Genomic DNA, 25,904 nt, shown 5'->3' with positions numbered 1-25,904 from the left:
AGTCAACCGAGGAGTCACATTTCTAATCAATTATCTTCTTCATTTTTAGATAGAATCATACATTATCTACTAAAAATCTTACGATCAAAATTTAGTTGTTTTTCTTTTATAGTGAGAAAGACATTAATAATACTAAGTGGCTATTAAATTTAGGCGAAATAATAGTTGTGCATGACAAATATGTCTACAAGATGAGATTTTATTTTTAAAGCTTATAAATATATTTTAACTATGTTTATATTATATATTTAAAGACCAGATTCTCTATCCTAATATTTTTATATTATTATGTCATTTTATTGATCGGATGACCTAAATTATATCGGAAAGATATAATATATATTATGCCCATTCGATCGATGAAGAAACACGATGATAGAGAATTTGATTTGACATATTTAAAGTATTGAGTTAAATTTTAATATGGCTATAATTTTTCTTTTTTAAAAAATACAAAATTAAGGATCTCAATAACTTGAAAAAATAAAAGTGAAACCTCAAACACGGCCTGAATTTTCATATCATCTTTTAAAATACTCAAATATAATATATCATTCAAAATACTCAAATATAACCTCAAAACATTAAACACATATAATGTATCGAAAGATATTTAGAATAATTTTACGTCTAAACACTAGAGGGAAATATTATATTGAAAAAATTATTTGGTTATGAAAGTTTTCTAATATATATATTGAAAATATTATATAGTTAAAATTGATTTTCCGCTCTGGCGGGGCAATTGGTTTGTTTTAATTTCTTGTGTGGTCGAGGTGGATCCCACGGCTGGGGCCGGCGCCAAAGTTGTTATGGTTTCTTTGTCTTCATATTATTTTATTTCTTGATTTTATTTTATTTATTTATTTTTATTTTTATTTTTTATTTTCAGCTTTGCCTTTAAATCGAGCCGATCGCTCCACGGCCCTGTGCAACTCGCCTCCTCCCCCTTCGTCGATTCTCCCATTCGCCGATTCCCCTCTCCTTCCCGCCTCATTCCTCTTCCACAATCACCGCATCGTCGCACTTTGCAGCTTTTGAGCTTCGTCCATCCCTCACGGCTTCTGAGATCTGGCGGAGGCACCGAGTCTGGTTCTTGATCGTTTGTCCCGGATTGGAGGACGCGGGGCCGGCGCTTGAGAAGTAGGAGTGCGAGTTTTCAAGAGATTTATGCGTGAATCCCTTTCCGGAGCCTGAGGTTTCGATCTGGTGGAGTTTAGCATATTCATACTGTCTTCTTGTTCTTCTTGATTGCAAAGAAAGAAGGGGGATTCATTGGCTGTCTATGTAACAAACCATCTGGCGGAGGTAATCTCTGATGAATTTCTTCAAGTCCTGCTTTTGCATCCAGCCGTGCGGCACCAGTGGGCGGCGAGGTCGGCTTCTTTGGAACACTAACGCAGGGCGTCACGTGAGCGGCGAGTTCTCGATGGCCGCCGTCCAGGCCAACTACCCAATTGAAGACAAGAACCAGATTGAATCAGGTTCGCTGAGCTTGGAAGATTGTGGCCCTTTGGGAACCTTCGTGGGCATCTACGATGGACACGGCGGTCACGAGACTGCCCAGTACATAACCAATCATCTTTTCCTTCACCTCAAGAGTAAGGTTCTGAATCTGGATTCTTGCAGTCCTGGTTCGTAGTGGTCATTTAATCCATATTTCTAGTCTTTATTTTTAATTCTTTTATTGCCGACGTTTTAGTGATAGAGATTTTTTGGTATGCTCTTGTTTATTGTATTGCACATCTGGCGATTTGCATTTCGACCATTCTGCATCAATTGATGATTCAAATGTATAAAATCAATAACATGGAATATGGTTGAGAAATGCCTCCCGAGTTTGCCATCTTATATTCCATCTGATGTTTCATAGGATTTACATCGGAGGAACATACAAATACAATGTCAGCTGATATACTGAGGAGGGCATACCAGGCTACAGAAGAAGGTTACTTGTCTTTGGTCACTGGACAATGGGCTGTGAAACCTCAGTTAGCAGCAGTTGGCTCTTGTTGTTTGGTTGGAGTAATCAGTGAAGGAACACTGTATGTTGCAAACCTTGGCGATTCCCGTGCTGTATTAGGTAGGCTTGTGAGGACCACCGGAGAAGTTCTAGCTGTCCAGCTAACGGAAGAGCACAATGCAGCAATTGAGTCAGTCAGACAAGAATTGCATTCTTTGCATCCTGATGACCCAGAGGTTGTCGTTCTCGTTCGCAATATTTGGCGTGTCAAAGGAATTATACAGGTAAATGGATTTGCTAGTTATATCTTGCAATAAGTCAAAAAGGCAAATTTTTGTTGTTAGCTTCACTTATGGAACTATCATTCATAGTACTTAGCACCACAATTGGTAGGTGGCTGAGCCAAAACTAAATTAGACCTTTTTGTTCTTTTAATTTAATCGCAACCCCATAACTACACTTTTGGCATATTACTCTTTCTTCAACAAGATAGAATAAGTATTTTTAAAATATATATATACCAAAAAAAATACTATGATCACACTGTAACATGACTATGTACTAAAATAATGCTTGATAGTGAAACAAGGAAAAAAGAGGCAAAATTAAAGAAAGATTATGATGATGTACTTTTCCAAATAGCAACAAACTTCATGTATATATTAATACAACAACCCACCACCAGAGGGTGCTAATTATATACTATACAGTGTCTATGTACGTTGCCCTTTTGACATCTATGTTATCCTTGATTTCTCAGGCTTTTATGACCTTGCCTGCAGATTTCTAGATCTATTGGAGATGTCTACCTCAAGAAAACAGAGTTTAACCGTGAGCCCTTGCCTCCAAAGTTTCTCCTTAATGAACCGTTCAGTACACCATTCCTGAGTTCTGAGCCAGCAATTCTGGTACAAGAATTGCAGCTGGAAGATCAATTTCTTATATTTGCCTCAGATGGCCTGTGGGAGAATCTAGACAATCAGGAAGCAGTTGATATTGTTCGAAGGAATCCTAACACTGTATGTTTCTCATCTCTAAGTTGTATATTTCTCAGTCAATCTCTGTTTAATACTTATACATTCAGAAAGCAATTACTCTTTGTTCTAAATTGCGTTTTAATTTTTTTTTAAAATGGGCATTGTTCTACTTTCTTAGTTAACATGCTGCTTTCATGTATAGACCTGATGGCGGTTATGAGCCTCCAGTGCTAATCTTTCAGAAATAGATAATACGTCAGTTCATTTATTTAAAAGAACTGACAATATTTTCTTTTTCTCGAGTATATCTCATACAATCTTCCTACATTTCTACTTTGACCGCTGGAACTTCATGCTATATTTTGAAACGAATTGATAACGCAAATAGGTAGTTCCTACATTTCCTTATTTTTGGATAAACGCTTGAACCAGATTCAGCACTTGTCGTTCCAAAATACACTATCATATTGTATTGTGCTTGTGCAAGAAAAGTGTATCAAGACTTTGCTTAGTTAGAGAGAATATAAGGGAAAGCAACTGTTTCTTTTTGTCTGGTTGGGTCCACGTACAGTACGTTAATGATGTGTTTGGTTTGTAGCGGACGTGCTAAATAAAATATTTCTTATAGGGATGTTTTATCATTGTACAAACTATTCATTGTCTACTCTTTACAACATTTTATAAACCAAATAGTTATTTCATGGCTATTGAATTCTATGAACCAAAATTAAGGTAATTTATTCTTATTCTACTATTTGCTGCATCCATTCCTTGTTTATTTCATTCCGTAAACTAAACATACCTTAATTTTTTTTTAGAATTATATTGCAATATTTTTTCTTCCCTCCAGTGTATAACTTTACTCTTGGATACTTATGGAGTCAACTGTTAACTTTGCTACATGTCATTTACTTGCAGCGAAGTGCACGAAAGCTTGTCAAAGCTGCACTACAAAAAGCAGCAACGAAAAGAGAGATGAGGTACTCAGATTTGGAGAGGGTTGATAATCACGCTCGCCGGCATTTCCACGATGACATAACTGTCATTGTTGTGTTCCTTGATTCTAACCTCATTAGGGCGGCTATCTCTAAGAAAGGTCCAAGCCTGCCAGATGTTACGACCCTACCTCCATCATCATCGTCATCTTCAGCGGCGTCTTCTTCTTGTTCTTCTTCTTCGTATATGATTAACTGAAGCCAGGTTTTGAAAGAGCTATACGTTCTAAAGTGAAGTGGGATGGTGACAAATTTTGTTTGCAATCTACCACTCTCCTGCAAACAATATGATGCTCATTAGAAGATGTTATTCTTTTGATTTTCATCACAGGAGAGTAACTGAGAATAATGTAGGAACCTGTAGCACTTGACACTATTTTTTTTCCTTTTTTTTTGTTTGCACAGGAATGGATCTAGTAGGTCGCAAGAAAGAAGGATATAATTCTTTCTCAATATAATTCTTTTTGGTTTTTGTAGAACCGTATCAGTTGATATGCTCATTAAGCATTGGACTAGACTTAGCAGAATGGATAGGCATTGCAATGAATGAACCAAAAGAGAGATCAAACGAGTGAAATTGTGGGTTGGCTTGTCCAAAGGAATGAATGCACTAAGCAGGCCAGGATGGGAGTGGGCTAGACACGATGTGGATCAACTTAGTAAAGGCAAACAGAAGAAGACCACTGGAACAATTTTCATCTAAAAATCAATCCCATTTGTTGCTAAAATTTGCTTGAAACAAACCTCAAACGTCTACTGGATTGTAGTTTTTGTTCTCTTCTCTCACCATACATCGGTGGCATTTACACATGGAACGCCAAAAGTCTGATCTCTCTTCAAATATCATACATGGTGTACGTAGTCCGAGAACTTATCATTTAAATGTAGACTTTCCCAGTCTTTTTTTCCCATTACGTCCAAGAATACCACGTCTGTAGGATAACTGAGGCTGTAGAGCAACAAATGAACGGAAGATTCTGAAGAAACTCATCAAGAACAATTTGGATCGGAACAAGTCACAGTCATTCACCATGCCAGTTTGACCTGTCTCTGTGAATCCAGACTGGCACAAGGAACCAAAGAAGAACTTCCAAAATGCTCACTCACCACAAAAGCAACTTCCATCGTGGAAGCAATGATACCGATTCGTAACTATCACAAGCATCTCTCTGCTCTCAATCTGGGAGACGAATTTGATGCCGGCATGGCAGTCTCTGCAGATGCGAAGATTTTTTTACCGCCCGATCGAAGTGGAATTGTAAGTCCTATTGCTAATGATTTCTTTTAGATTATGAAAAATTGTCTTGCTTAAGATGATCATTAATGGCGTCGCTCGAACAGGACAAGCATCCACGTAGGTGTGGAGCCATGGCGATGTGACCTCGGTTCGCATGCTTCTAAGGCGAGGGCCCCACTGGCCATGGCATCTTCTGCGACGCTGAACGCGTTTTCCCACTTGCTTACTTTACCCTCGCCGAGATCAAAGCAGCAGCAGCAGCACACCCTCGACTTCGTAACTTTTCTCAGAGCACGGGCCGGCGGGCCATGGCGCGACAGTGACGCCCAGCTAGCCTCGACCAAATAAAATTAAACAGTCTCCGCTTTATGATTGATGCTTGGGACAAAAGCATGCAATGCAACGGTGAAATGTAAAAGTCGGGAAAAAATGATTAAAAACATAATGTATTTTTAAAACGCAAAGTGGAGGACAATTTCAGTGGCCATGGGCCATGGCGATCGATTCTGCTCCCAATTAATAGTCACGCAGACAAGAGATAACCATCAACCATGAACCATCCATAATGAGCTCCCAGTTGAGTTAACAAACGTTACAGATTTACACAGGACAAGGAACCAGACGAAGAAGAAGAAGCCAGAAGAAGAAGCAGAAGAAAAGGGATAGGAAACAGAGACAGAATGAAATAAGGGAACGGAGACCGGTCCTCTCCCTCACACACACGAGTTATGAAAGCAAACAAGAAAGACCAAGGCTTTCGAGACTTAGTTGGTGGGGTTGCTCCGGAAGGATCCCAGGGCCTTGATGGCAGCTGCCCGGAGGATGTACTGGTGGTACGCCGCCGCCGCCAGGGCTCCGACCAGCGGACCCACCCAGAAGATCCACTGCAGGCACAAAACAAAGTAGAATGTGAAGTGAACTTGTTTGGGTTAATCACACACTTCAGTACTTGGCTGGTGGATTTACCTGATCATCCCAGGCTTTGTCCTGGTTATAAATGACGGCGGGACCGAGGCTCCGGGCGGGGTTGATGCCGGTTCCCGTGATGGGGATGGTGGCGAGGTGCACCATGAAGACAGCGAAGCCGATGGGGAGCGGCGCCAGTACCTGCGATCAAGCAAAATCGATTTTTTTTTTCTTTGAGATGAGACGAAAACGATGGGACTTTGTTGATGTCGAGCTGAAGAAGGATGGGTTTTTGACGTACGGGGACGTGGGAGTCGCGGGCGCTGCGCTTGGGGTCGGTGGCAGAGAAGACGGTGTAGACGAGGACGAAGGTACCGATGATCTCGGCGCCGAGAGCCGTGCCTCTAGAGTAGCCGGAGTTAACCTGGTTCGCCCCGCCGCCCAGCGAGTTGTAGGGGTGCTTCATGATCCCCTTCACGATGCCCACCCCGACGATGGCGCCCAAGCACTGCGCCACTATGTACAGCACCGCCCGTACCAGAGACACCTTCCGCGCCAGGAAAAGCCCGAACGTCACCGCCGGATTGATGTGCCCACCTGAGAAAAAACACAACCTTCTAATCAGTGCGCACAAGGTGTTTGGTTTAGTGCCCGAGAGAGTAGAGAAGCTGACTGAGAACCTGAGATGCCTGCGGTGCAGTAGACGAGAATGAAGATCATGCCGCCGAAGGCCCAAGCGATGCCGAGCAAGCCAACACCGTCGCACTGGTTGACGGCGTTCTGCTCCTTGTGGCCGATGACGGTAGCGATGGTGACGTAGAGAAAGAGCAGCGTAGCCACGAACTCGGCTATGAGCGCTCGGTAGAAGGACCAGAGGCGCAGCTCGCCCAGGTCCAGCAACGGCGCCGGCGGTGGGTCCGAGTAGTCCTTCGCCGGCGGTTGCTCGGCCTCCACGCTAACCTCCTTCGACATGATTCGCCCACTGCTTCAGCTGCTTCTCTGCGTTCTTCAAACCTAAAAGCGCAGGGGCGATGGTCGCTTTATGGAGGCCACCAGGTGGGCAACCATGATTAATTTTGATATTGTCCCCTCGAGGCGGTGCGATGGTTAAGACATATGATGTTGCCACATGAGGTCTTGGGTCGAAACTCGGTGTGACCGAGCATAACCTTCTCCATATCTTGGTCATTTGCACTAATGACTAGTAGCCACCCGTGATTTACCTCCTCCGTGTTGGCCTAGGGACGGGTTGGCAGGGGCGCTGGGGGCGAGCGAATCGTCTTTTGCCACATGATTGATTTTGATATTGCCCTCAAGGGCTAGATCAGCTGGAAGGGTGCATGACGTTTATAATGGAGATTCAGGGCTCGAGAGTCGCCAGTTATATATGGGCTAAAATCTCGATCAACTGTGTTTTAAATTTCACTCGACCCTTAGTCACCCCTCCTGCCCAACTTAATCATGATTTATTTTATCTGGATATCTATAGGGTCGGATCTAGGGACTTCTAAGATGACAGTTCCACTTTTTACAATGATTGATTTTGATATTGGCACAGCCTCATACTAATACAAATAAAAAAAACTATTTATTGATTTTTATATTAATATAAAGAAAATAATAAGTAAAATTTTCAATTTTTTTGAATAAATTAAAAGATCATTTTTTGTTTTGCAACTGTGGTATTTCCACAAACACCTTCGCTGCACATTGGATTGGATATAGGCTTCACGTGAAGTGTTCCCCGTCTTCAATTGCAGCAACAAAGATTGTTGGATTTATGTGGACGATTCAAGTGGGCCCCGCTGACAGCCCAACCACGTGTACTGCTCACTGCATTTGCCGCTTTGCTCTACTGGCTCTATCTCGTTCTTTACAACCCAAACAGTTTGAGGAACGAAAACTAAGTCTGCCTCGTTGATGTCGATCATGAACCCAGCTCAACAGTGCTGTCACTTCTTCATGTTTAGTAATCTCTTAAGTTAATCACGATGGATGATGAGCTCTCTGGATAGCACTGCTCCTTGTGCATGCAGGATGTAACATGAGTCGCTATCATCATCCTTTCTCATGCAATTGTGGCTGTACCCATCAAATAATACAAAAATTAACCCTATCTTGCTCCTGTCAGATCATCAGTTCTCTTCGAGATTACAGGACTCTGTGGCTCTTCCACTCTTATCCTCTTCTTTTTTTTTAGTTGATTAATCTTTTTCTTGCGGAGGTTGCTCCATCAGATTTGAAAATCTTTTGTGTAGGTTTCTGCTGGAGGTTGCTTCGAGGATCAGAAAGCAATAATAAACTCTTTTGTGAGGAGAATATGCTCACTGCAATTCCTGCCTGCATGATTTGTATCTGATTAAATTTGAACAGCTGAGCATGAGGGACCTCAATCATTGGAAGCCAGAGATACCACAGGCTTATTTGCCATGGTATTTAGGCCTTAGATCGAAAAACATATATTCTCATAATCATTGCGTGAATTTAATGGCTTCATAGTTAAGAAAAATCTAGGATTCAGTTTTAAAATATATCTGAACAAATTTTTTTGTTTACTTTTAATTTGGACTTCATTTTTCACTCTGCTTAACTAAGGTAATTCTGATAAGTCTCTTTCAGTAATGATTTATGCTTATGTCATGCAGTTAAAAACCAGATTAATTTATCTTTTCTTTCTTTCTTCGAATTTTTATATTCGTATCAATATACTGAACATGTCGTACATATTTCTCTTTCATGATGCCATATGTAGCTTGTGAATTTAATTTTTTTTTTATAATCCAGTGTTCCATCAGCATCAGTTGTTTGGAAGAACAACTGGAATTGGCATTCTTTAAGGGAGGAGTTTACTAAACTTAAAAGGATAGCTTAAATAATTAACCTTTCAGTTTATCGATATAAAAAAGACCAAGTAGTAGATTCTAAGTTGACATTTTCTCTAACAAAATATTTAAAAACTTATAGTTTACCAGAACCTTTCAATTTATATTTTGAAGCAAGTTGATCATGATTCAATCATTGTAATACGTTCGCTGTTTGATTGATGAGCAGGTTTGAGTTGCATCATCACGAAATCTTAGATCATTTTTTTTTGTGATTATGACTTCAGAAAATAGGATATTACTCTGTGTAGGCAAAAAGTAATGATGATGACGATCGGTGATTACATTAATAGAAGACACCGGCGGATTGTTAGAGCTACTCGAAGCTTAAAGAACGACCCCATCGCTCTCTTATGTAGTCGTCCAAAGAACCAAGGTTGCTCTGCTCAAAGCTGGTGAAGGATGATGCGTCGTCCTCCACATCGAACAACGCAAGGCTTAAATGCGATCCTATACTCAAAGTTGAACATGGATGTGCCTCGTCGTCCTGGCAATCTGACGTCCTGTTTGACTTTGAGGTAGCATCGCTGTGGCAGTTCATCCATGACTCCATGCTCTCCTCACCTTGCAGAAGACTCAGTATCTGCAGAGACATGCATCATGAAGATAATACAAAGATGCATCAGAAATTGAAATGGCATAGATATATATACCTCCCTCATTCGAGGTCGCAGATGAACCCTCCTTGTGATGCAGAGTGATGCAGCCATCATCATTCTTTTCATTTCAGCTTCTTCGTACTTGTCATTGAGGTTGGGATCGAGCAGGGCTGCAAATTCCTGTTTCTCTAGTAGTGGAATTGCCTAGAGAAACAAAAGCAGCTCAGTTTCGCTAGCTGCTAAATCAATCTCAGAAAACCAGAGAGGCTTCTTTGTTCTTACCCACATTACCAGACTTCCATGACCCTTGGAGATTTCCTCATCAATTGGCTTTCTCCCGGTTAAGAGTTCAAGTAGAACAACACCAAATGCAAAGACATCCACTTTGTTGCTGATCTTCCCGTGCATGAAATACTCTGGAGCCAGGTATCTGCAGCTAGGAATGAGATGTGTATATGAATCATAGGGATGATATGCATGGTTAATTTACATGAACAAGAAACTCACCCGAAAGTGCCCACCACATTGTCTTGTGTCAGATAGGTCAAGCTTGTAGGTGCCCACATTGCCAACCCAAAATCAGATAGCTGTTGCATGCGTTAGAGTTTGTTACATACTCATGACGAGCTGTGAATGCTCATCAGAAGTTTGTGAAGCAACCTCACCTGAGGCTCAAACTCGTCGGTGAGAAGAATGTTAGAAGACTTTACATCTCTATGGATCACTGGTGTCGAACACTCATTGTGGAGGAAGCTAAGAGCCTCAGCAATTCCAATTGCAACCCTAAATCTCAGGTTCCAGTTCAGTAAACAGTTGCCTTTTTTACCTGCTTTTACATATGAATATTAAGGAAAGCATCCATTCATAGATCACCATTCAAACTAGATGATTTTCTTTCCTAAATGAAAATTTCAACTGTTTTCTCTTTCTTCACCCAATTAGGTCGATATATATATATCTATTTGACAGGTTTCTTAAATAATGTCTCACCATGGAGGTTTTCTTCTAAACTTCCCTTCTGGAAGTACTTGTAAACTGAAACTAGAGTACCGTCCTCAATGCAGATCCCGAGCAGTGGAACAATGAGCTCGTGTTCCAGCTTAGTAATGATGTCGACCTCCAAAAGGAAATGCCTTGATGTCTCTTCAGAAAGCTTGGACAATTTTACGGCTACTTGCTGGCCATCTGAAACGTACCCTCTGTAAACTTGGCTGCTCCCTCCTTTCCCAATTAAATTCTCTATTTACATAACAGAAATATAGTAATTGTAGGGGTTAATGTGTTTATCCATGTTAATGAAAGCTAGCGTTTGAAATTAGAACCTGAACAGAACTGACTAGTTGAACTATGAAGCTCATTGTATTGAAACCATCTGCAGTTGGAACCATTTCTGATGAGGATATCGTTTAACTCCTGGATTAGATTTAGATACTGTTGATCCACTGACAAAGATCTGTTTGGCAAGTTCATCACCCATCGAACCACCGACATCTTCCTCGCATCATCTTCTACGTGCTTTGTTGCTACTCTCTTAAGCAAGGGCCAACCAAGTTTTGCCTCTGCCAGCTTCTGCACTAGGTCGCAATCCGGGCTTGGTTTCAGTGTCACTTCTGGTTCCAGCAAAAGGAATAAGTTTAAGAACAAGCAAAAAAAAAAAAAAAGTTGCACTTTAGTGGTTTCCTAATAACCGGGAATTTACCTAGAGATGAATTGGCATTAGTAGTAGCCACCTTTTTGAATATCACTTTTCCATTCTGAACTGCCATTACAGCAGTGGTTGGAGGGAGCTTCCTAGCACAGTACTTAGCTAGTGAAGCTGAGCCTCTAAAGAATTTAGAATTTCTATTAGATTAGCACTAGAACAGGAACTCGAATGCTCTGAGACATCTCACATACCCTAGTGAGATTTGCTTGTTTGCTCCTACTATTACTTTTTCGGCATCATAGACCTTGGCCTCCTTCACCAAAGTCTCTCTGATCGACTTCCCCCTCGACACCCTGCCCACTAGAACAATCTAAAAGCCACAAATTAATAGAAGCGAAGTCAATAAAAGAGACCTTGAAGCTAAATTTGGCTTACTTGCTTAAGATTACATAAGCTCTCGCATGTTTCCAGGTAGTCTTCCAACACTTTGATGAGAGAAAAGGTAGTGTTCTTGAGGTCTGAAACAAGAGAATGCTAATTGAACAACAAAAGTCACCCGTCGCAGTAAAATTTAAGTCCATGTTGGTTTTTAGTACCTGAGTAATGGCAGATATGAACTGCCACGACTCGATCACCTTGCTCGGCCACTGTGTTGAGTGTCCAATCGAGCAACTCCTTGCCCTTGGCATTCATTTCAAGCCCTACCAATATGCTCCTTCCTTTGAATTGGTCTTCCGAGAATGCCTCCCCCATTGGCACCAAGTCTCCGATCCAGATTTCTGATGCTCAGATTCTCGATCTGATCAATAATGATTGGCCAAGGAGAAAAGTGAGCAAGGAGCAGAACAAATACAAGTTCCAAAACGGTCTCATAAAAAGGTAGGAGGTAAGGGGGATCACCTACTGTATGGTTTCATTTTACAGAGCTTGCAAAGGAAACCAAATCAAACCCTCAATCTTCCTAATTGTGTGCTTTACCTAAAGCTAGTTGATTAGTCACAGTCCTGCAAGCTTTTAATTAGTTTAGAAGGGATTTGCTACCTGAGACATCATTTTAGCAACAACCCAACCCAACCCAACTCCAGAAATCAGCCAGGGGAGACAGCCAGGGGTGGGTCACGTATAGGACATAATTAAGAATCTAGTTCAGCCACACCTTTCTAATACCAGAAAGAAAAGAACAGCTGAGAAAAATCAGCAGAGGAAGGATGAACTCAGATGGAAGATTGCAGAAGGAATTGTGGAATGGCCTCACAATTTTCTTGTTTGGAGATTATTTTCTCTCAATATTTCCATTGATAATTAATGCTGTGAATGATCAAGTGAGTTAGAAGCTGAAATATAGAGAATAAAAATGTCACATTAGATTTTTTTTTTCCACATGTGGGTACTTTAATAGAGAAAAGTGACAATCGGATCAAACGTCGGTGGCGCGGAGTGTCGGTGCCCTCTGTTCGCGCTAGTATTTATTTTCAATTTTTATTTAAATAAAATAATTTTACGATGGGAAAAATGCATATTTCTTTATTTTCATTTTGTTTCTTTATTTTACTTTACTTAACTTGAAGGGGGAAAAGGTAAAAAAAAAAAGGGTCCGCGGCGATCACTCGCAAGCATGGGCGCCGCTTAGGTTCTCGATGCGGAAGCGGACCCCCGTCGTGGTGGTTTCCTCGGAGGAGGAGAACGAAGGCGAATTTCGAGGTCGCGCCACATCTCCCGGCCGCGGTTCTTCCGGACCGAAGTCAAGGTCGGTGTCTACTGCGAGGAAGAGGCCCCGAGGACAGGGCTCAAGGAAGGGTAAGGGTGCCGCATCAGCACTTCGGGAGGCGTATCCGGTACGCTACTCGGATCAGTCTGCTTCTTCAACCATTGTTGTTGTTATAGTTTATTCAGCTGAAGGATCTGTTTCTTGTTTTCTTTTATGTTAATTCTTTGTTAAAAAATATTTTTTTTGGGTTCTTTGTATTTTGGAGCACTTTTGGATCATGGCAACCAAGTTCGTTGAACGTTGCATGCGTCAAAGCTTAAAAATGCAATGTGGATGACACTGAATCTATGTACTCTTAAGCTTGCGGGATGATATATAGCAATGGGGAGTCTAGGGTATCATATGTGGTTTTGGTAGCGCTTCAGGCCTTGTGATGTCACTGATGGGGAACTTCTATTTAGTCGGGAGAACACAAAAAGAAGATTTCCCACACTGATTTTTTGAGGGCCTTATATATCATCTTGTATGCCTATTCTAATTTGACACTAAAATCAGAGATGGATGCCCAATCATGATAAAAAGGGTTAAAAGTGAGAAACACAAGAATGGTGTCAGTGATGCCAAAATTTTCACGTCTCACAAAAGAGTGTTGTATATGCAATAAAATGTAGCTAGCATTTTTTAATGATACAAAACATCATATTGATGACTGATCTAGCTTGTCTTTACGAGGTAACACTGAGATAACTGAATAAGGTATTAACAGAAAAACACTCCTGCAAAGTTATCCTTATTCAATTTGTCATGTGATTCTCTTCATTGTTCCAAATTGGGCTAGTGACTGACATTAATAAGTTATTAGCCATTGGGAATGCATATCCATATACCATGACCTCCCCATTTATACTCCACTACTTCCCTTGGAATTTAGCAAACAGGATTCCATTTGCCATTCTTCATTTCAAACATCATTTGCCTAGGAAATAGTAGATGCAGTATAGTGCTCTGGCATTGGTAGATTAAAATAGCTGTATACTATCTATCATTGTGAATATTAGAATTGTATAAGTAATTACATGTCATGCATGAATATGCATCAAATATTTGTCTGTGGCTGATATCTCTTGGAGCCTGAAGGGTGATGATTCACTAAGTTACCAGCAAAGAGGAGAATGGGTTAACAGAGAAAGAACTGACTTCCTGGTGCCGATTGTCATTTAAATCTATATATGTTTGACAAAATAGTTGCTTTGTTGGATTCAGAGGAGGTGGATGATTACCAAATTATAACTTATAAAGAAAAGAGAGGATGATCAAAAGAAAAAACACACTCAAAAAAGAAACAAACTACTTGGAAGATACTATACAGAGAGAATAGGTTTCTATTATCTCAGTACTGATTGGAGTTTGAACCCCCTATATTTATCACCAAATGCTTTATTAGTGCCAAGATATTCTCTTTTTTCATGCAACTTTGTATCTTCAACTATTTTTTTCTTCTTCTCAAGCTTGTCACTGTAACTCTTACATCTATTGCTCTTCTTAAGGTTGCATTTGATAGTCTTTCTGAAGAGTTTTCTGAGCATCTTCACAATTTCAGTATTACACCAGGTATAATCTGATCACATAATGTTGAAATTGCAAAAGTTTTATGTCGTAGTGTAATCTTTCACAATAATTGGAAAATATATACTCTTGAGTTGAAGTGTTTTTAGTTTCATAATGATTCTTTATGTATTGGAGTCAACTGAATTTGACATCCTGTGAAATAGATTATTGGTTCATAAATAGATGTCAACAATGAAAATACACATAAAATACTGGTTATTTTCAGCAGTTTATTGGTTATACTGTTTGCAACAATGTCAACAATGAAAATACATATAAAATACTTGTAACGAATCCTTCATCATTGTGAAAGATAAATTAGGCTTATAGGTCTCATTAGTAATGCCTACCTGATGGTCACTAGCAAGTGGGGGTAATAACATTTTAGATCAAGAGCCTTTAGGTTATATATATATATGTTAGTATTAGCTCTAAGAGTCAATTATGAGATGATTGACACATCTGGATTAGAATCATTGAGTTAGACTCAAGTGAACCCAACCATATGGATTCAATCTAATCCGATTAGACTTGAGTTAGACTCAAGTGAATTCATTCACTAAAGAGGATTAATGAAGATTAATGAAACATTAGAAGGATTAATTTCGAAAATTGAATTAAAAAATGAAGAGTTTCAAAATGGCCTTAATGGAGTGTTAATGCTCATTAAGTCTCATTAAGTTGAATTAATGCTCATTAAGTATTTTCATTGGATGAAGTACAAAAAGCATTTTTTTTCTCTCATTTTTGAGGGTGAATTTCATTCTTCTTCTTCTCCTCTCCTTCTTGGCCGAAACTCCTCAAGAGGGTTGCTAGCACAACCTTGAGTGTTGGTCTTCTCTATTTCCTTGTGTTTGTGTGGATACCGAAAGAGGCATGGACACGTGACTGTGCTGAGATCCTAGCCGTTGAGAGATCGAGTGCATGCTTCAAAGGTATAACTCCCTCTCATGTAAAACTTAGTATATGGTTTCCTTTCGCATGGATCTTCTGAGAGGAACTAGATGTTTTCTATATATATATATATATATTTTCTTTTTTTTTTCATCTCTGCTTGAGCCTTGCTCCTCATTTCTTCTTCATTTCCCTTTGGGTTATATCTCAGCACTTGAGTTGATCATGCACACCATAGGCTCCATCTTGCATATTGTTCGCTAAATTGGATGTTTGAACTCTGAAGACATGACTAATCACTTTCTAATTTGGTTGCTAATACTCGTATGATTGTACAAACTTGCCATAGGATTGGTGGCAGTTTGTAGATTCTGTTCTCAAATGCTGAAACATTCAAATATTGATTTATTAGGATAGAGCCTAGGTCTCAAATGTAGTATAGTTCATATCAGTATTACTCAAATTTATTGCTTTTGTATTCTATCTAGGTAGGAAAATGTGAGTGGGTGGTCTGAGTGGGTTGGTTTTGGTTGCTTCATCTGGTTGTAGTTAGGTTGTACAATTTTCTGGTTGGATTTAGTTGGCTTATGTAAAGGCACAAGCAAAATCCATCTTATTCAGTTAGTTTATGTACATGCTGCAGAATCATCATGCTTATGGCTACATTTAATTGCTTCTGAGTTTGATTGTGCGAACTGATTGCATCAAGTATATTACACCTAGACCTTAACTTTACTATAATAATATGAACCTGATTCTTTTCCCTGTCATTCATCATAATGACTAATGTATATAGCTATTGGTTTTGCTTGTTCTTATTTCATTGTTCATATAAAGCTCATGACAAAATGACACATTAATACTTGAATTGTTAGCATATTGTTCCTCCATAACTTACCTAATTTCATGCCTATGTAATGCAACAGCTCTTTTAGTTATTTTTTCCCAAAACGTTCAACTGAAACAGGGGTTACACATACAGAGAAGAAAGAACTTTGGAATGAGAAGCACAAGCCACATTCCTTGGCAGAGCTTGCTGTCCATAAAAAAAAGGTTCTTTCTTGAAAGGCACCTTGTTGTACTTCCATTGCTGAATTCTAGTTTCTTTTAGGTTGTTTAATTCAAAATTTCTAACTATTAATGTCACATGTATGAAGTTTGTTCTTCAATGTTGACAAACACAACTGGGATTTTGCTAATAAAGAATAACAAGATTGTAAAGTGAAAGATCATTTTTGGATTTTGCTAGCTGATAATTCGCCTATGTGTATTTTGTGTTGGTCTATAACTATTGTAACCCATGAGTTATGACTGTAATTGGATGCAAAACTTGGCACGTTCCCTTAGAATCTTCATTACATTTATTATTTCATACAAATGGAGAAACACATACAGCAAAGAAAATGGAAACATGAGATAGTACCCTAATGATCAACATGCTGTCCTTGTGTTTGCAACAAGTGATAGGAAGTGGGGAAGAAATAAATGCCCAAAAGGAAAGAAAGTGGGAATAAGAGATATGATAGTCATTCCCTCATAATATTTAGTTGCGAGAAAGAGAACAAATGATTTTTTTTTTTCCCATTGTTGCCTTGGAGGGGAACGAAGATGGATTTTTTTATAATTTTGTTAAAATAGTTTTCCAAAAATATAAAAAGTTAAAAACAACATCCTAAAAGAATCAGAATGAGTTTTTTCCCCCTCTTATTTTATTGTTTATAAATACAGCAAACATTTTTCAATTGTATTGTTTTCCCACCCAATCAGGTGACAGTGTTAGATTGAGACTGAGATGAATCTCTCCAGCATTCTCTTCCACCCACTCTCTCTCACACAGGAAACAGGGAGAAATGTGGACTCAATTTCATCATTCCCTCAGCCCATTTGTACCTCTCTTCCATCCACCTAGAAAACTAAGGCTTAAAGATGGACATTAATTATGTTGAACTCATACCCACCACTAACAGTATTCTTTTTGCATTTGATTTAGTTTCAACTTGCATTGGTTTAATTTTTGTCCCATAGAGGATTTTTTTTTTTTTTTAAAATGAGGACACACCGGCAGTTCTTCAGTTCATCTTTCTCCAGGTTTAGCAGATTCGATTTTCTTATTTCACTTTTAGTTCTCAGGTTGAAGAAGTCAAAAGATGGTTGGAAGAGAGGATGATGAGAAGAAAGGTGATTACTAGTCTCATCATACAATGATTCTGCTTGTAATCTTGTAGCAGCATATTACTTGAACTTGCTATCACATCCTGAGGAGATTGTTTCCATTTTATAAAATCACTTGACCCACTCCTTCTGTGCAACAATTTAATTCTCAGTGTTTTGAAATATCTTGAAAAAACCCTACTTTTTGTAGTATATTTCACTTCTAAAAGCATGTAACCACAACTAAACCATCATATAATCCATAATAAATTCTACTTAAACCATTAAAACTGATAACAAAAGACTTAGTACATAACAATCTAGCAGAAGCAAAACTTAGCAAATGATGAATAGGGCTCAGACATGCAAAAGTCATGATAATTGCAAGCAAAAGTAGAACATTAGCAAAAATAACATATTAACATCTCAAATCTCAAATACAAATTATATGAACAATAAAATTGATGAAATATGAAATCAACAGCAGAAATTCTAAGAAAATTCTTCATATGACTCTGAGGGATTCTCTATGAAAAAATAGGTCCAATCTTTTGCATCTGTAACACGTGCTTGTGCATCCAAATGCTCATGGTTTGCCACCTACACTTGCATACTGCATGAGGAAGGAGACAAGGGAGAAGGTGAAGAAGATGCTATCCTTAAGCAAATAGTTATCATTAACCATGCAAAGAGCATTAATTTGCTGTCATGGTGGTCTAATGCACATCATTGCCTCCTAGTCTGATCTTCTATAATTTATAACCTCCCTTCTTGCAGAATAATAGAATGGCTGTATGCATACACGAGATAAGTTGAAACTGGTGTCACTCTGTAGAAGTTTCTAAATTTTTGGATATCCATGTGGGTATATTGGGACTAGTGCAGTGCAGCAGCACCTTTCTTTTCAAAGAACTCTTGTTAATTCAACTCTGTATCTTTTTGTTTTGTTTATATGGAAGCATATTGACATCCTGCAATATGCTTGTTTTCCTTGAATACAGGAAGGAAGAAACAACTGTCTTCTTATCACTGGTCAATCTGGAGTTGGAAAATCTGTATGTTACTTTCCTTTTAACTTTCTGAATGTTACTTCTATCTGCTTCCTTCTGCTTTGTATGATTATATTGCTATCATTGTACTTTCTGTTTTTTGGTAGACTGTAGCTGGAAAATACTTTTTGCTGGCATAGGTACTGCACAACTTCTGTGAAAGTCAGGGAGAGGCAAACTTGAAACCAGAATTGCTTTTTTGTTTAAGTTGCAGTCAAAGTTTATACAGTTAAACTGATTAAAAGCGTTAGTATAAGTCTCTACAAAAAGCTTGACATGAATTAGATATTTTAGACATTTCAAAAATCTTAGCTGTCATGTATACGCAAAACAGTACAATGCATGCAATCTTATTCATAAATACTTCTATTTGTTACTTGAGATACCTGGAAATATGCTAATCCATCCCCTGGTTTTGTGCTGGTGTTAAAGATTGTTAAAGCATAGAACTGCATTTTTTTTCATATTCTCACATGATGAGTTCAGTACCTCTTCAGACAGCTATTCATGTAATTGCATCACTACTTGGAGCTGAGTTGTGTGAATGGATGACTCCCACACCTACACTTTGGGGAGAAAATATCCATAATTCTAATTCAGGTATTTTCATTTTCTATGATGTTCACACCATGCTATCTGCTTTACTAACAATAGTGCAACTGCACAATCATTTCATGTAAATTAACCTTTCTATGATTTTCTTTGTTAGACCAACTGTTAACTACAAATGATTTTTGTTGTACAACTTGTAATATTTTCAGACTTGCATGTTTTGACAGGACTACAGTATGTCTCAAAGTTGGATGAATTTGAAAGTTTTGTCGAAAGGATAAGAAAATATTCATTGCTTCATCCAGCCTGTTTTGAAGAAATAAGAAAGCCCCTTATTCTCTTAATTGATGACATCCCAGTAACAAATGGAAGAGTTGCTTTTTCCAGATTAAGGAAGTGTTTAGAAACCCTTACACATTCAGCACTGGTCCCTACAGTCATTTTAATCACTCAGTATCACAAAATTGACTCTTGTGACAGTGCTGCAGGGAATTGGGAGGAACTTGAATCATTTATTGAGCAAGCTGGGGCTTTTAAGGTAATTTTTTCGTAAAAATATTTTAAAATTTTTGGAAGATTGTATTAGCAACAATTTTTCATGGGTAATATTTATATTGCAGGTGGTATTCAATCCTATAACTGAAAATTCCATAAAGAAAAGGCTTACTAGAATTTGCCAAGAAGAGAAGTGTAATGTTCCTGCAGAATTGCTACATCAGATTGCCAGATTTAGTGGAGGTGACATCAGACATGCCATAATATCTTTACAGTATTCTTGTCTAAAAAAAGTGGAATCTTTGCCCATTCAGGCATCAACTTTTAATGGCAGTTCCTGCAAATTAAATTCCACTAATCCTGTTTTATTGTCAATTTCACATTCTGGATATGGACAAATTAATTCTCAAATATCACTGCCATGGGGGAGAGATGAAAAAATTTCTCTGTTTCATGCATTGGGGAAATTCCTTCACAACAAGAGAGAAGAAACAGATGCTCTTACACTTGGTAAGTGACTCCGAATTATATTCATAGATAGTTGCTGCATTTTCCTACATTTACTTGAATGGATACCCACAACCAAATTTGTTACCGTCCAATTAGATATTTCTCTACTTCCACTCTTGTTACCCTCCCATAAGAAAGCTCTGTTCCCACAGAGTTTGCATGAGCACTACTACTACCAATTTTTTGGGTTTGTTTAGTTTGAGTATTTCAATTCTCCCTTGTTGAGATCATTTAGGTCTTCATCTCTGTCGTGGTGAGGTCATTTTAGATAATTTTCCTCATTTAAGGACACATTGGTAAAGGAGATTTGTACTCATGTAGAGGTGGTGCTAAAGTTGCTTGTGGGAGGCATTGTTAGGACTTAGGCCAACATGAGAATTTGCTTCTTTGGGAAGATAATGTCAACGTGCAAAGGTGGTGGACAATTCTTCACCTAGTTTGAGTGAGCTACATTGACCATGGTGTCTTTCTGTTTATAGGTTTATGAAAAATTATTATTTTGTGATTGTTGATGCAGGGTGTAGGAGAAAGAAGGGAAGGGAAGGGAAGGGAAAGAGTTGGGCAGAAATTCAGTGAGCAAATTCGTAGGAAATTACTTCGCATAGATGCACATAACCTTAAGAACTCCTAGTCTGAAAGATGTGCGTAACAATATACACCATACCTCTATTGGGTAACATTGCAACTCTCTAAGATCAAATCCAGGAAACATGACATTCACTCTTGGAATAGGAGATGAGTTAATGAATTAACACAAGAAATGCTATGCAGAAAGTATATGAGCACAAGTATAACCATGCGCATTGAAGGAGTGCTTCCACAATAGCATCAGTAATGTAATCTATTTATTAACATGAGTCCAACAACTGACAACATAATTAGTGCAAACTCACAAGCAGCAAACTGCAAAGACAAGTTTAACCACAAAGTAACTATCTGCTTCAATATGTGCACTGCAATACAAATCACAATGCAACAAAACCTATATAAGTCATGATCAACACAATTCATGTGCTTGGCAGTTATGGGCACAGCGCTCTTTTACAATCATGCCATTAAGATAAATCATGAGCACAGTGGACCAATTAATAATAGGATTTTCTCCGACACTCTATGGGAGTGGTAGCGAATAAGCCTCTTGTCAGAGGTATGCCTGCATGAAGCTGAATGCATGCAGATGTTTCTTAGTGCTAGGACTCCAGTATTCGTGTTAGAATAGCCTTGCTTATCAGTTTAAATTAACCTGAGCCATTGTATGGCACTTCCAACAATGTCTCAGTTGAAATGGAAAAATATATGTTATTTTCTATTCTTTATTACACTTGAGTAAGCTCACATTTTGATTGGCTTCTGTAGCATCAGAACCATTTGTTCTGAAAGAGAGATATTCAAGGAAGCCAATGAAAATGGATGCTCCTGAGAAAGTTGTTTCACAGGCACATGGAGAAGCACAGACCGTTTCTGATTTTCTACATGAAAATGGTAGTTGTTTATCTATTTTTTCCCCATCTGTAGAATGACTTTGTGATTGATTACCATGTTTGGCTGATATTCTATTTTGTCCAAATTTTCATGTCATTTCTGATAATTGGCATATTTTTGAAGGACAGTTAAGTCGATAGATAGAAAGTTCCTGTTTTCCTTCCCCTTTTAGCATAATCTCTCTTCTAAAGCGCATCTCTCTATTTTCTACTTCAGCCTTTTGTATTTCTTATCTTCTCTCTCCATTGCTGTAAACTACATAAACATACATTTTCTTCTCTTTCATTTTTACTATGAAATCCTACATTTCAATTTTTATGATTAAGCTAGTAAGACATTAAGATCCATATAGAATGAAATTGGGCAAAGACTACCAGGTCCTAAAGATGTTAAAAAAGTTGTTTATCTTTGTTTTTTCCTAAAAGGTTGCCACTTATACATGTCTATTTTTTCAAGGATTCAAATCAAATTTAAATTTCACAAAGATCGTTTATGACCCTTATCTTGCCCAGAATTAAAAATATCAATTTCAACCCTGAAGGTAAGAGTCTAACTCACTTAGCATGTACGAAAACTATAATTTTCTTTTTCGATTGACAATTTAGTGATGGGAATACAATCTATTGCAACTCATAAAATTTCCCATGCCTAATTTGATATTATCTAAATTTTATTTATTTCCATATCTGGACGAGGATGATCTCCAAAGAGCCACAAGTGCCTTCCTTTGCTTGCCTGGGCACTTTGGTCTATCACCTTGCACCTCAAACATTATACTAAGACCTTGATGCCTTAAAGAGCCTAGCTATTTTAGAACACCTTTGAGTCATGAGAATGTTTAATTTTTCCTAGAGCTTAAAATAACTCCACTCACATATTCTTTTTTGATTCTAGTTACTAATGAAACTGGCCTGATTGACTAGAAAACTCGGTGTTGCTCTGATCTGGAGAAAAGAGGCTATAGAAACTAAACTATTTTCCATTCGAAGCAATGGTATATATCTTCAGATATATATAGCCTTTTGTTGGATAATCCCAGGCCAGTTCATATGTATTGGCAAGTAACCACACTACCAATGAAATCAAACCATGAACTTGCTTGAGTTGAATTCTATATTTATACCTAGTGAACTTAACACACACATGTTATTTTTGATAGAATACATCTATTATATTTTCTATTAACTAGAGTATATTTAGTTAAACTTGCATTACAAAGTAAGTAAACTACCAAATTCCAATTATCCATCTTTACCAGGTTAGTTCCTTGCTCGTTTGGAACTGACTGATTGCTTATAACTACTTCAGATTACAATTGCCAACTTAATTTTGTTGTTCTTTAGATTGTGAAATATCCTTTGGAATTTAGTACAATTACTTTCCTCACCTGCAGTGCTTGATTTTTTAAGTGATGAGGCAATTGAAAATGCATCGCTCATCGCCTCTTATTTAAGTGATGCTGACAACATTCTTGCAAGTATGACACACCGAAGATTTCATCGAATAACTGATACATACGAACCGGACAGTATTAGACAACAGATTGTTGCCTCAGTTGCTGTACGTGGTGTATTATTCGGAAACTCTTGTCCTTCACCTTCAAGGTTCATTATTTTAATATTTTTTTAATATCAACAAAGTCAAAAAAAAAAGAGCATATTACATTTTTGACTATCATGTAAGCAGGTGGCATGCCATCCGTGCCCCAAAACTTTGGCAGCTTGAACCATCGTTAGGGCACAATAAGGTAATTCAGTTGTCATGTCAATTAATTTCTTTAGCTGGAGAATACTTTTGATGTTAATATGTTTTTTCCAAAAAAAAAAAAAGACTAGAAGTCCAGAGAGTTCCACCAACAGTATTTATAGATTATGCAAAGCTTTCTTTGATAGATATATGAATTGTTTTCAGAGTATTTAAGGTAGCATGTAATGGTATCTCTTTTACTTGTACTGGCTGTAACTCTTTGCAAGCAGTGGGTGAGGAGCTAAAAATAGGTTGTGTGCTTTTGTGCCTTTTCCAGATGGATTCTAGCACAAAATTTTCGTTTTTCTAAACAAAGGGAATGCCCTTTGTTTCAACTTGTCTATTTGTGAGAGATGCATCGACTCAGGTAAGATCTATAAGACTTGAGTTACAAGGCAGAACTCCTATACAGTTTGCAAGAATACTTTTGATTCCATTTTTCTGATTAATTAGTGTAGGCATATTTTGGAATCACACGATAAAATTTAACATCAAATGCTAAAGTTCTATTAGACAGGAGACTTTGTCTGATCTGCTTGCCTTTAACACAAAAACATTTCATGTTGGTGGAATATGACTGACTATTCTTTTCATCATTGTGCAGGTTCGGATGTTGCTTGAAAGATTTGAAGCCTACAGTTCGTTTAGTTGTTGCAGCAGTGCTTCCATAGCCACTGAATTCAGACCAACAAGTAAATGGCTCTGTTCAAAGACATCTTTATGCGTCAATATGCATGACGATCTTTCTGAAATTGAAGATTACAGTGGTGGTTCAGATAAATCAGAGGTTAACAAAGTAGAGGAAAGCGAAGAGGATGACATAGAAGAATGTTAGCTAATTCTGGAGGCTTTGGATTGGAAGTCTCATGGCTTAAATGATTGGGTTTTCTTATACTGAAGCCCTCTGCAATGCCTTATAACTCATGGCATATCCGATTTTGTCAACTGTAAGAACTTCTCGTGGATTACTCTTTTGCTGCCATAATTCCGTCTTTGCATGCCATGCGCAGTGAAACTGGAGGAATTCTTGGAGGAAACAGTAGATTCTTTCGAAATATTAGAGCAAAGTACACGCTAAGTGAAACCCTTAGCAGAATGACAGAAAGTGTGCCAATTTCAACTCTGTTCTTCTCTGTCTGTTTTCTGTCAGTTGATATAGGAAGATTTAACTGAAGACTAGTCTGTAGTCCATTTTTTGGGGGTATCGTTTTGCTACTCTTGATATGATAACTTCTTGTCTGCTATTTTGGATTAATTAACCACCATTCAAAAGATTGGCAGTCGAGTAAATGTAATTTCTCGAAAATAAATATTTCACTGGATTTTAGATCTCAGGTGAAAATGTTATTATGAAATATTATTACAAATAAATTTGTAGATTAATCTATTTAACACTTTGTTTAAATTTATCCCAAGCAATAATTTTGATTTTTATCCCTTTTGTCGGGATGATTATTCGCGAGAGAGTGGTAAATTTATTATAATAAATAGGGATTAATTTTCGACCGATACGTGACCTTAGGAAAGGTTTTTTTTATCCACTGAACACGTGACGGTACCCAATAATTTATCATCTTTTAAATAATTTGGCGATGGACGAGGGTAGTCACTTTTGTATGCTGTAATATACTATGGATTCGTATGTCTGCTAATATTAATGAAAGGGATCATGTTTATGCCAAACTAAAATAACAGTAGTAAATTATAAAGATATTTTAATAATATTTAAATAATAATAATAATGATTGTTAATTTTATCTAAAAACGGAGAAGATGATACATTGGACAAGTGACTTTGAAGTTGACTGTGTAAAAACTCTTAGCTGGAAAAAAGATGACTCCAAGCGCTCTTACATGTTAAAAAGAATGTCAACAATGGGGCCAAGGAGGGGTCTCCGGTGCAGACATTTTGATACTCAAGTAAGCGACTGATCGAACAGAAGGTAGTGAATAATAGTAAATGAATAGTGGATGCATAAGGTGGCATATGCGTAGCATTGTGTGCAGTAAGCGTACCTGCGCCTATAGATGAAGATCTCCCTTTTATTGTGTTAATTTCCTCTTTGAACGAATCTTGGTGCATTGCCAGAAAATGATAGATCATAATGATGTTCTAACACATTTCCTAAAATAAATATGTAATCTTTACATTTTGCAAGGTAGAAACTTTTAGTGTATAACTTGCATAAGGGATATTTCTTTAATTCTCTGACAGCTGTTGTACAAACTGGCAAGGAGGAAGGTTAGGTCGTTAGGTTAAAGGGGCCCTTAGTGTTCTTAATCGACAAACCAACTGAGTCTCTTTTGTGGTACGATCAGATGTCGCTTGTAAGAGCGGCCAGGTCAGATTTAAGGAATGATATCAGGGACTCGGTCGTCACTCGACCTCTATGCTGAGCTAAAGAGTTGCATTGGACCACGTGTCTGTTGGTGCAGGTTGTACTGATAATCAAATTTTGATGTATAATAAATAGGTTAAACTTAGATGTGTTGTTTGTCTAACCT

General features: G+C 38.1%; 4 protein-coding genes across 14 annotated transcripts; 2 read left to right on the top strand and 2 right to left on the bottom strand.

Moving 5' to 3' along the window:
- Positions 1-1,021: 1,021 nt before the first annotated feature.
- LOC122020236 (probable protein phosphatase 2C 60) lies at positions 1,022-4,427 on the top strand. Its single transcript, XM_042578073.1, has 4 exons — positions 1,022-1,601; positions 1,874-2,247; positions 2,746-2,982; positions 3,859-4,427. The coding sequence occupies exons 1-4, from the start codon at positions 1,319-1,321 to the stop codon at positions 4,132-4,134; spliced, it is 1,170 nt and encodes a 389-aa protein (XP_042434007.1). The 5' UTR covers positions 1,022-1,318; the 3' UTR covers positions 4,135-4,427.
- Positions 4,428-5,711: 1,284 nt separating this feature from the next.
- Positions 5,712-7,117, bottom strand: LOC122020237 (probable aquaporin PIP2-6). The gene is made up of 4 exons (XM_042578074.1): positions 6,759-7,117; positions 6,380-6,675; positions 6,139-6,279; positions 5,712-6,056 (listed from the first exon to the last, which is right to left on the bottom strand). The coding sequence occupies exons 1-4, from the start codon at positions 7,048-7,050 to the stop codon at positions 5,937-5,939; spliced, it is 849 nt and encodes a 282-aa protein (XP_042434008.1). The 5' UTR covers positions 7,051-7,117; the 3' UTR covers positions 5,712-5,936.
- Positions 7,118-9,134: 2,017 nt separating this feature from the next.
- Positions 9,135-12,505, bottom strand: LOC122021084 (receptor-like cytosolic serine/threonine-protein kinase RBK1). Of its 6 annotated transcripts, none has more exons than XM_042579168.1 (13): positions 12,246-12,505; positions 12,105-12,182; positions 11,801-12,003; positions 11,640-11,722; positions 11,456-11,574; positions 11,259-11,383; positions 10,882-11,169; positions 10,550-10,798; positions 10,225-10,385; positions 10,067-10,146; positions 9,842-9,995; positions 9,614-9,763; positions 9,138-9,543 (listed from the first exon to the last, which is right to left on the bottom strand). In XM_042579168.1, the coding sequence occupies exons 3-13, from the start codon at positions 11,955-11,957 to the stop codon at positions 9,277-9,279; spliced, it is 1,833 nt and encodes a 610-aa protein (XP_042435102.1). In that variant the 5' UTR covers positions 11,958-12,003; positions 12,105-12,182; positions 12,246-12,505; the 3' UTR covers positions 9,138-9,276. The 6 variants fall into 6 exon arrangements, with proteins under 6 accessions (XP_042435106.1, XP_042435102.1, XP_042435103.1 ...); XM_042579169.1 differs by having other exon boundaries at positions 12,109-12,182; XM_042579171.1 differs by having other exon boundaries at positions 9,145-9,543; positions 9,842-9,989; positions 12,246-12,502.
- A 236-nt stretch (positions 12,506-12,741) lies between these two features.
- On the top strand, positions 12,742-24,671 carry LOC122021083 (cell cycle checkpoint protein RAD17-like). 6 transcript variants are annotated; one of them, XR_006122443.1, is made up of 13 exons: positions 12,744-13,039; positions 14,460-14,523; positions 16,382-16,467; positions 17,545-17,592; positions 18,567-18,620; positions 19,112-19,214; positions 19,394-19,704; positions 19,787-20,171; positions 21,528-21,653; positions 23,047-23,257; positions 23,340-23,400; positions 23,677-23,766; positions 24,004-24,218. XR_006122443.1 is itself a non-coding variant. In XM_042579164.1 (13 exons), the coding sequence occupies exons 1-13, from the start codon at positions 12,842-12,844 to the stop codon at positions 24,232-24,234; spliced, it is 1,791 nt and encodes a 596-aa protein (XP_042435098.1). In that variant the 5' UTR covers positions 12,745-12,841; the 3' UTR covers positions 24,235-24,671. The 6 variants fall into 6 exon arrangements, 5 of the variants coding, with proteins under 5 accessions (XP_042435099.1, XP_042435096.1, XP_042435098.1 ...); XM_042579164.1 differs by lacking the exon at positions 23,677-23,766 and having other exon boundaries at positions 12,745-13,039; positions 19,394-19,559; positions 19,647-19,704; positions 24,004-24,671; XM_042579162.1 differs by lacking the exon at positions 23,677-23,766 and having other exon boundaries at positions 21,534-21,653; positions 24,004-24,671.
- Positions 24,672-25,904: the final 1,233 nt, after the last annotated feature.

This window comes from Zingiber officinale, chromosome 9A (genome assembly GCF_018446385.1).
Source record: "Zingiber officinale cultivar Zhangliang chromosome 9A, Zo_v1.1, whole genome shotgun sequence".
Classification (NCBI taxonomy): domain Eukaryota; kingdom Viridiplantae; phylum Streptophyta; class Magnoliopsida; order Zingiberales; family Zingiberaceae; genus Zingiber; species Zingiber officinale.
The sequence above is the reverse complement of the archived record's forward strand: the minus strand, read 5'-3'. Positions and strand labels throughout refer to the sequence as shown.

Coding starts and splice junctions, on each gene's coding strand:
- LOC122020236 (XM_042578073.1), top strand. CDS start 1,319: ATGAATTTCTTCAAGTCCTGCTTTTGCATCCAGCCGTGCGGCACCAGT. Junction 2,248..2,745: donor GTGTCAAAGGAATTATACAG/GTAAATGGATTT, acceptor CCTTGCCTGCAG/ATTTCTAGATCTATTGGAGA. Junction 2,983..3,858: donor TTCGAAGGAATCCTAACACT/GTATGTTTCTCA, acceptor ATTTACTTGCAG/CGAAGTGCACGAAAGCTTGT.
- LOC122020237 (XM_042578074.1), bottom strand. CDS start 7,050: ATGTCGAAGGAGGTTAGCGTGGAGGCCGAGCAACCGCCGGCGAAGGAC. Junction 6,676..6,758: donor CTGCACCGCAGGCATCTCAG/GTTCTCAGTCAG, acceptor GTTTTTTCTCAG/GTGGGCACATCAATCCGGCG. Junction 6,280..6,379: donor CCCGCGACTCCCACGTCCCC/GTACGTCAAAAA, acceptor GCTTGATCGCAG/GTACTGGCGCCGCTCCCCAT.
- LOC122021084 (XM_042579168.1), bottom strand. CDS start 11,957: ATGGGGGAGGCATTCTCGGAAGACCAATTCAAAGGAAGGAGCATATTG. Junction 11,384..11,455: donor AACAAGCAAATCTCACTAGG/GTATGTGAGATG, acceptor TAAATTCTTTAG/AGGCTCAGCTTCACTAGCTA. Junction 9,764..9,841: donor ATGGAAGTCTGGTAATGTGG/GTAAGAACAAAG, acceptor TTGTTTCTCTAG/GCAATTCCACTACTAGAGAA.
- LOC122021083 (XM_042579161.1), top strand. CDS start 12,842: ATGCGGAAGCGGACCCCCGTCGTGGTGGTTTCCTCGGAGGAGGAGAAC. Junction 14,524..16,381: donor CAATTTCAGTATTACACCAG/GTATAATCTGAT, acceptor CAACTGAAACAG/GGGTTACACATACAGAGAAG. Junction 20,172..21,527: donor AACAGATGCTCTTACACTTG/GTAAGTGACTCC, acceptor TGGCTTCTGTAG/CATCAGAACCATTTGTTCTG.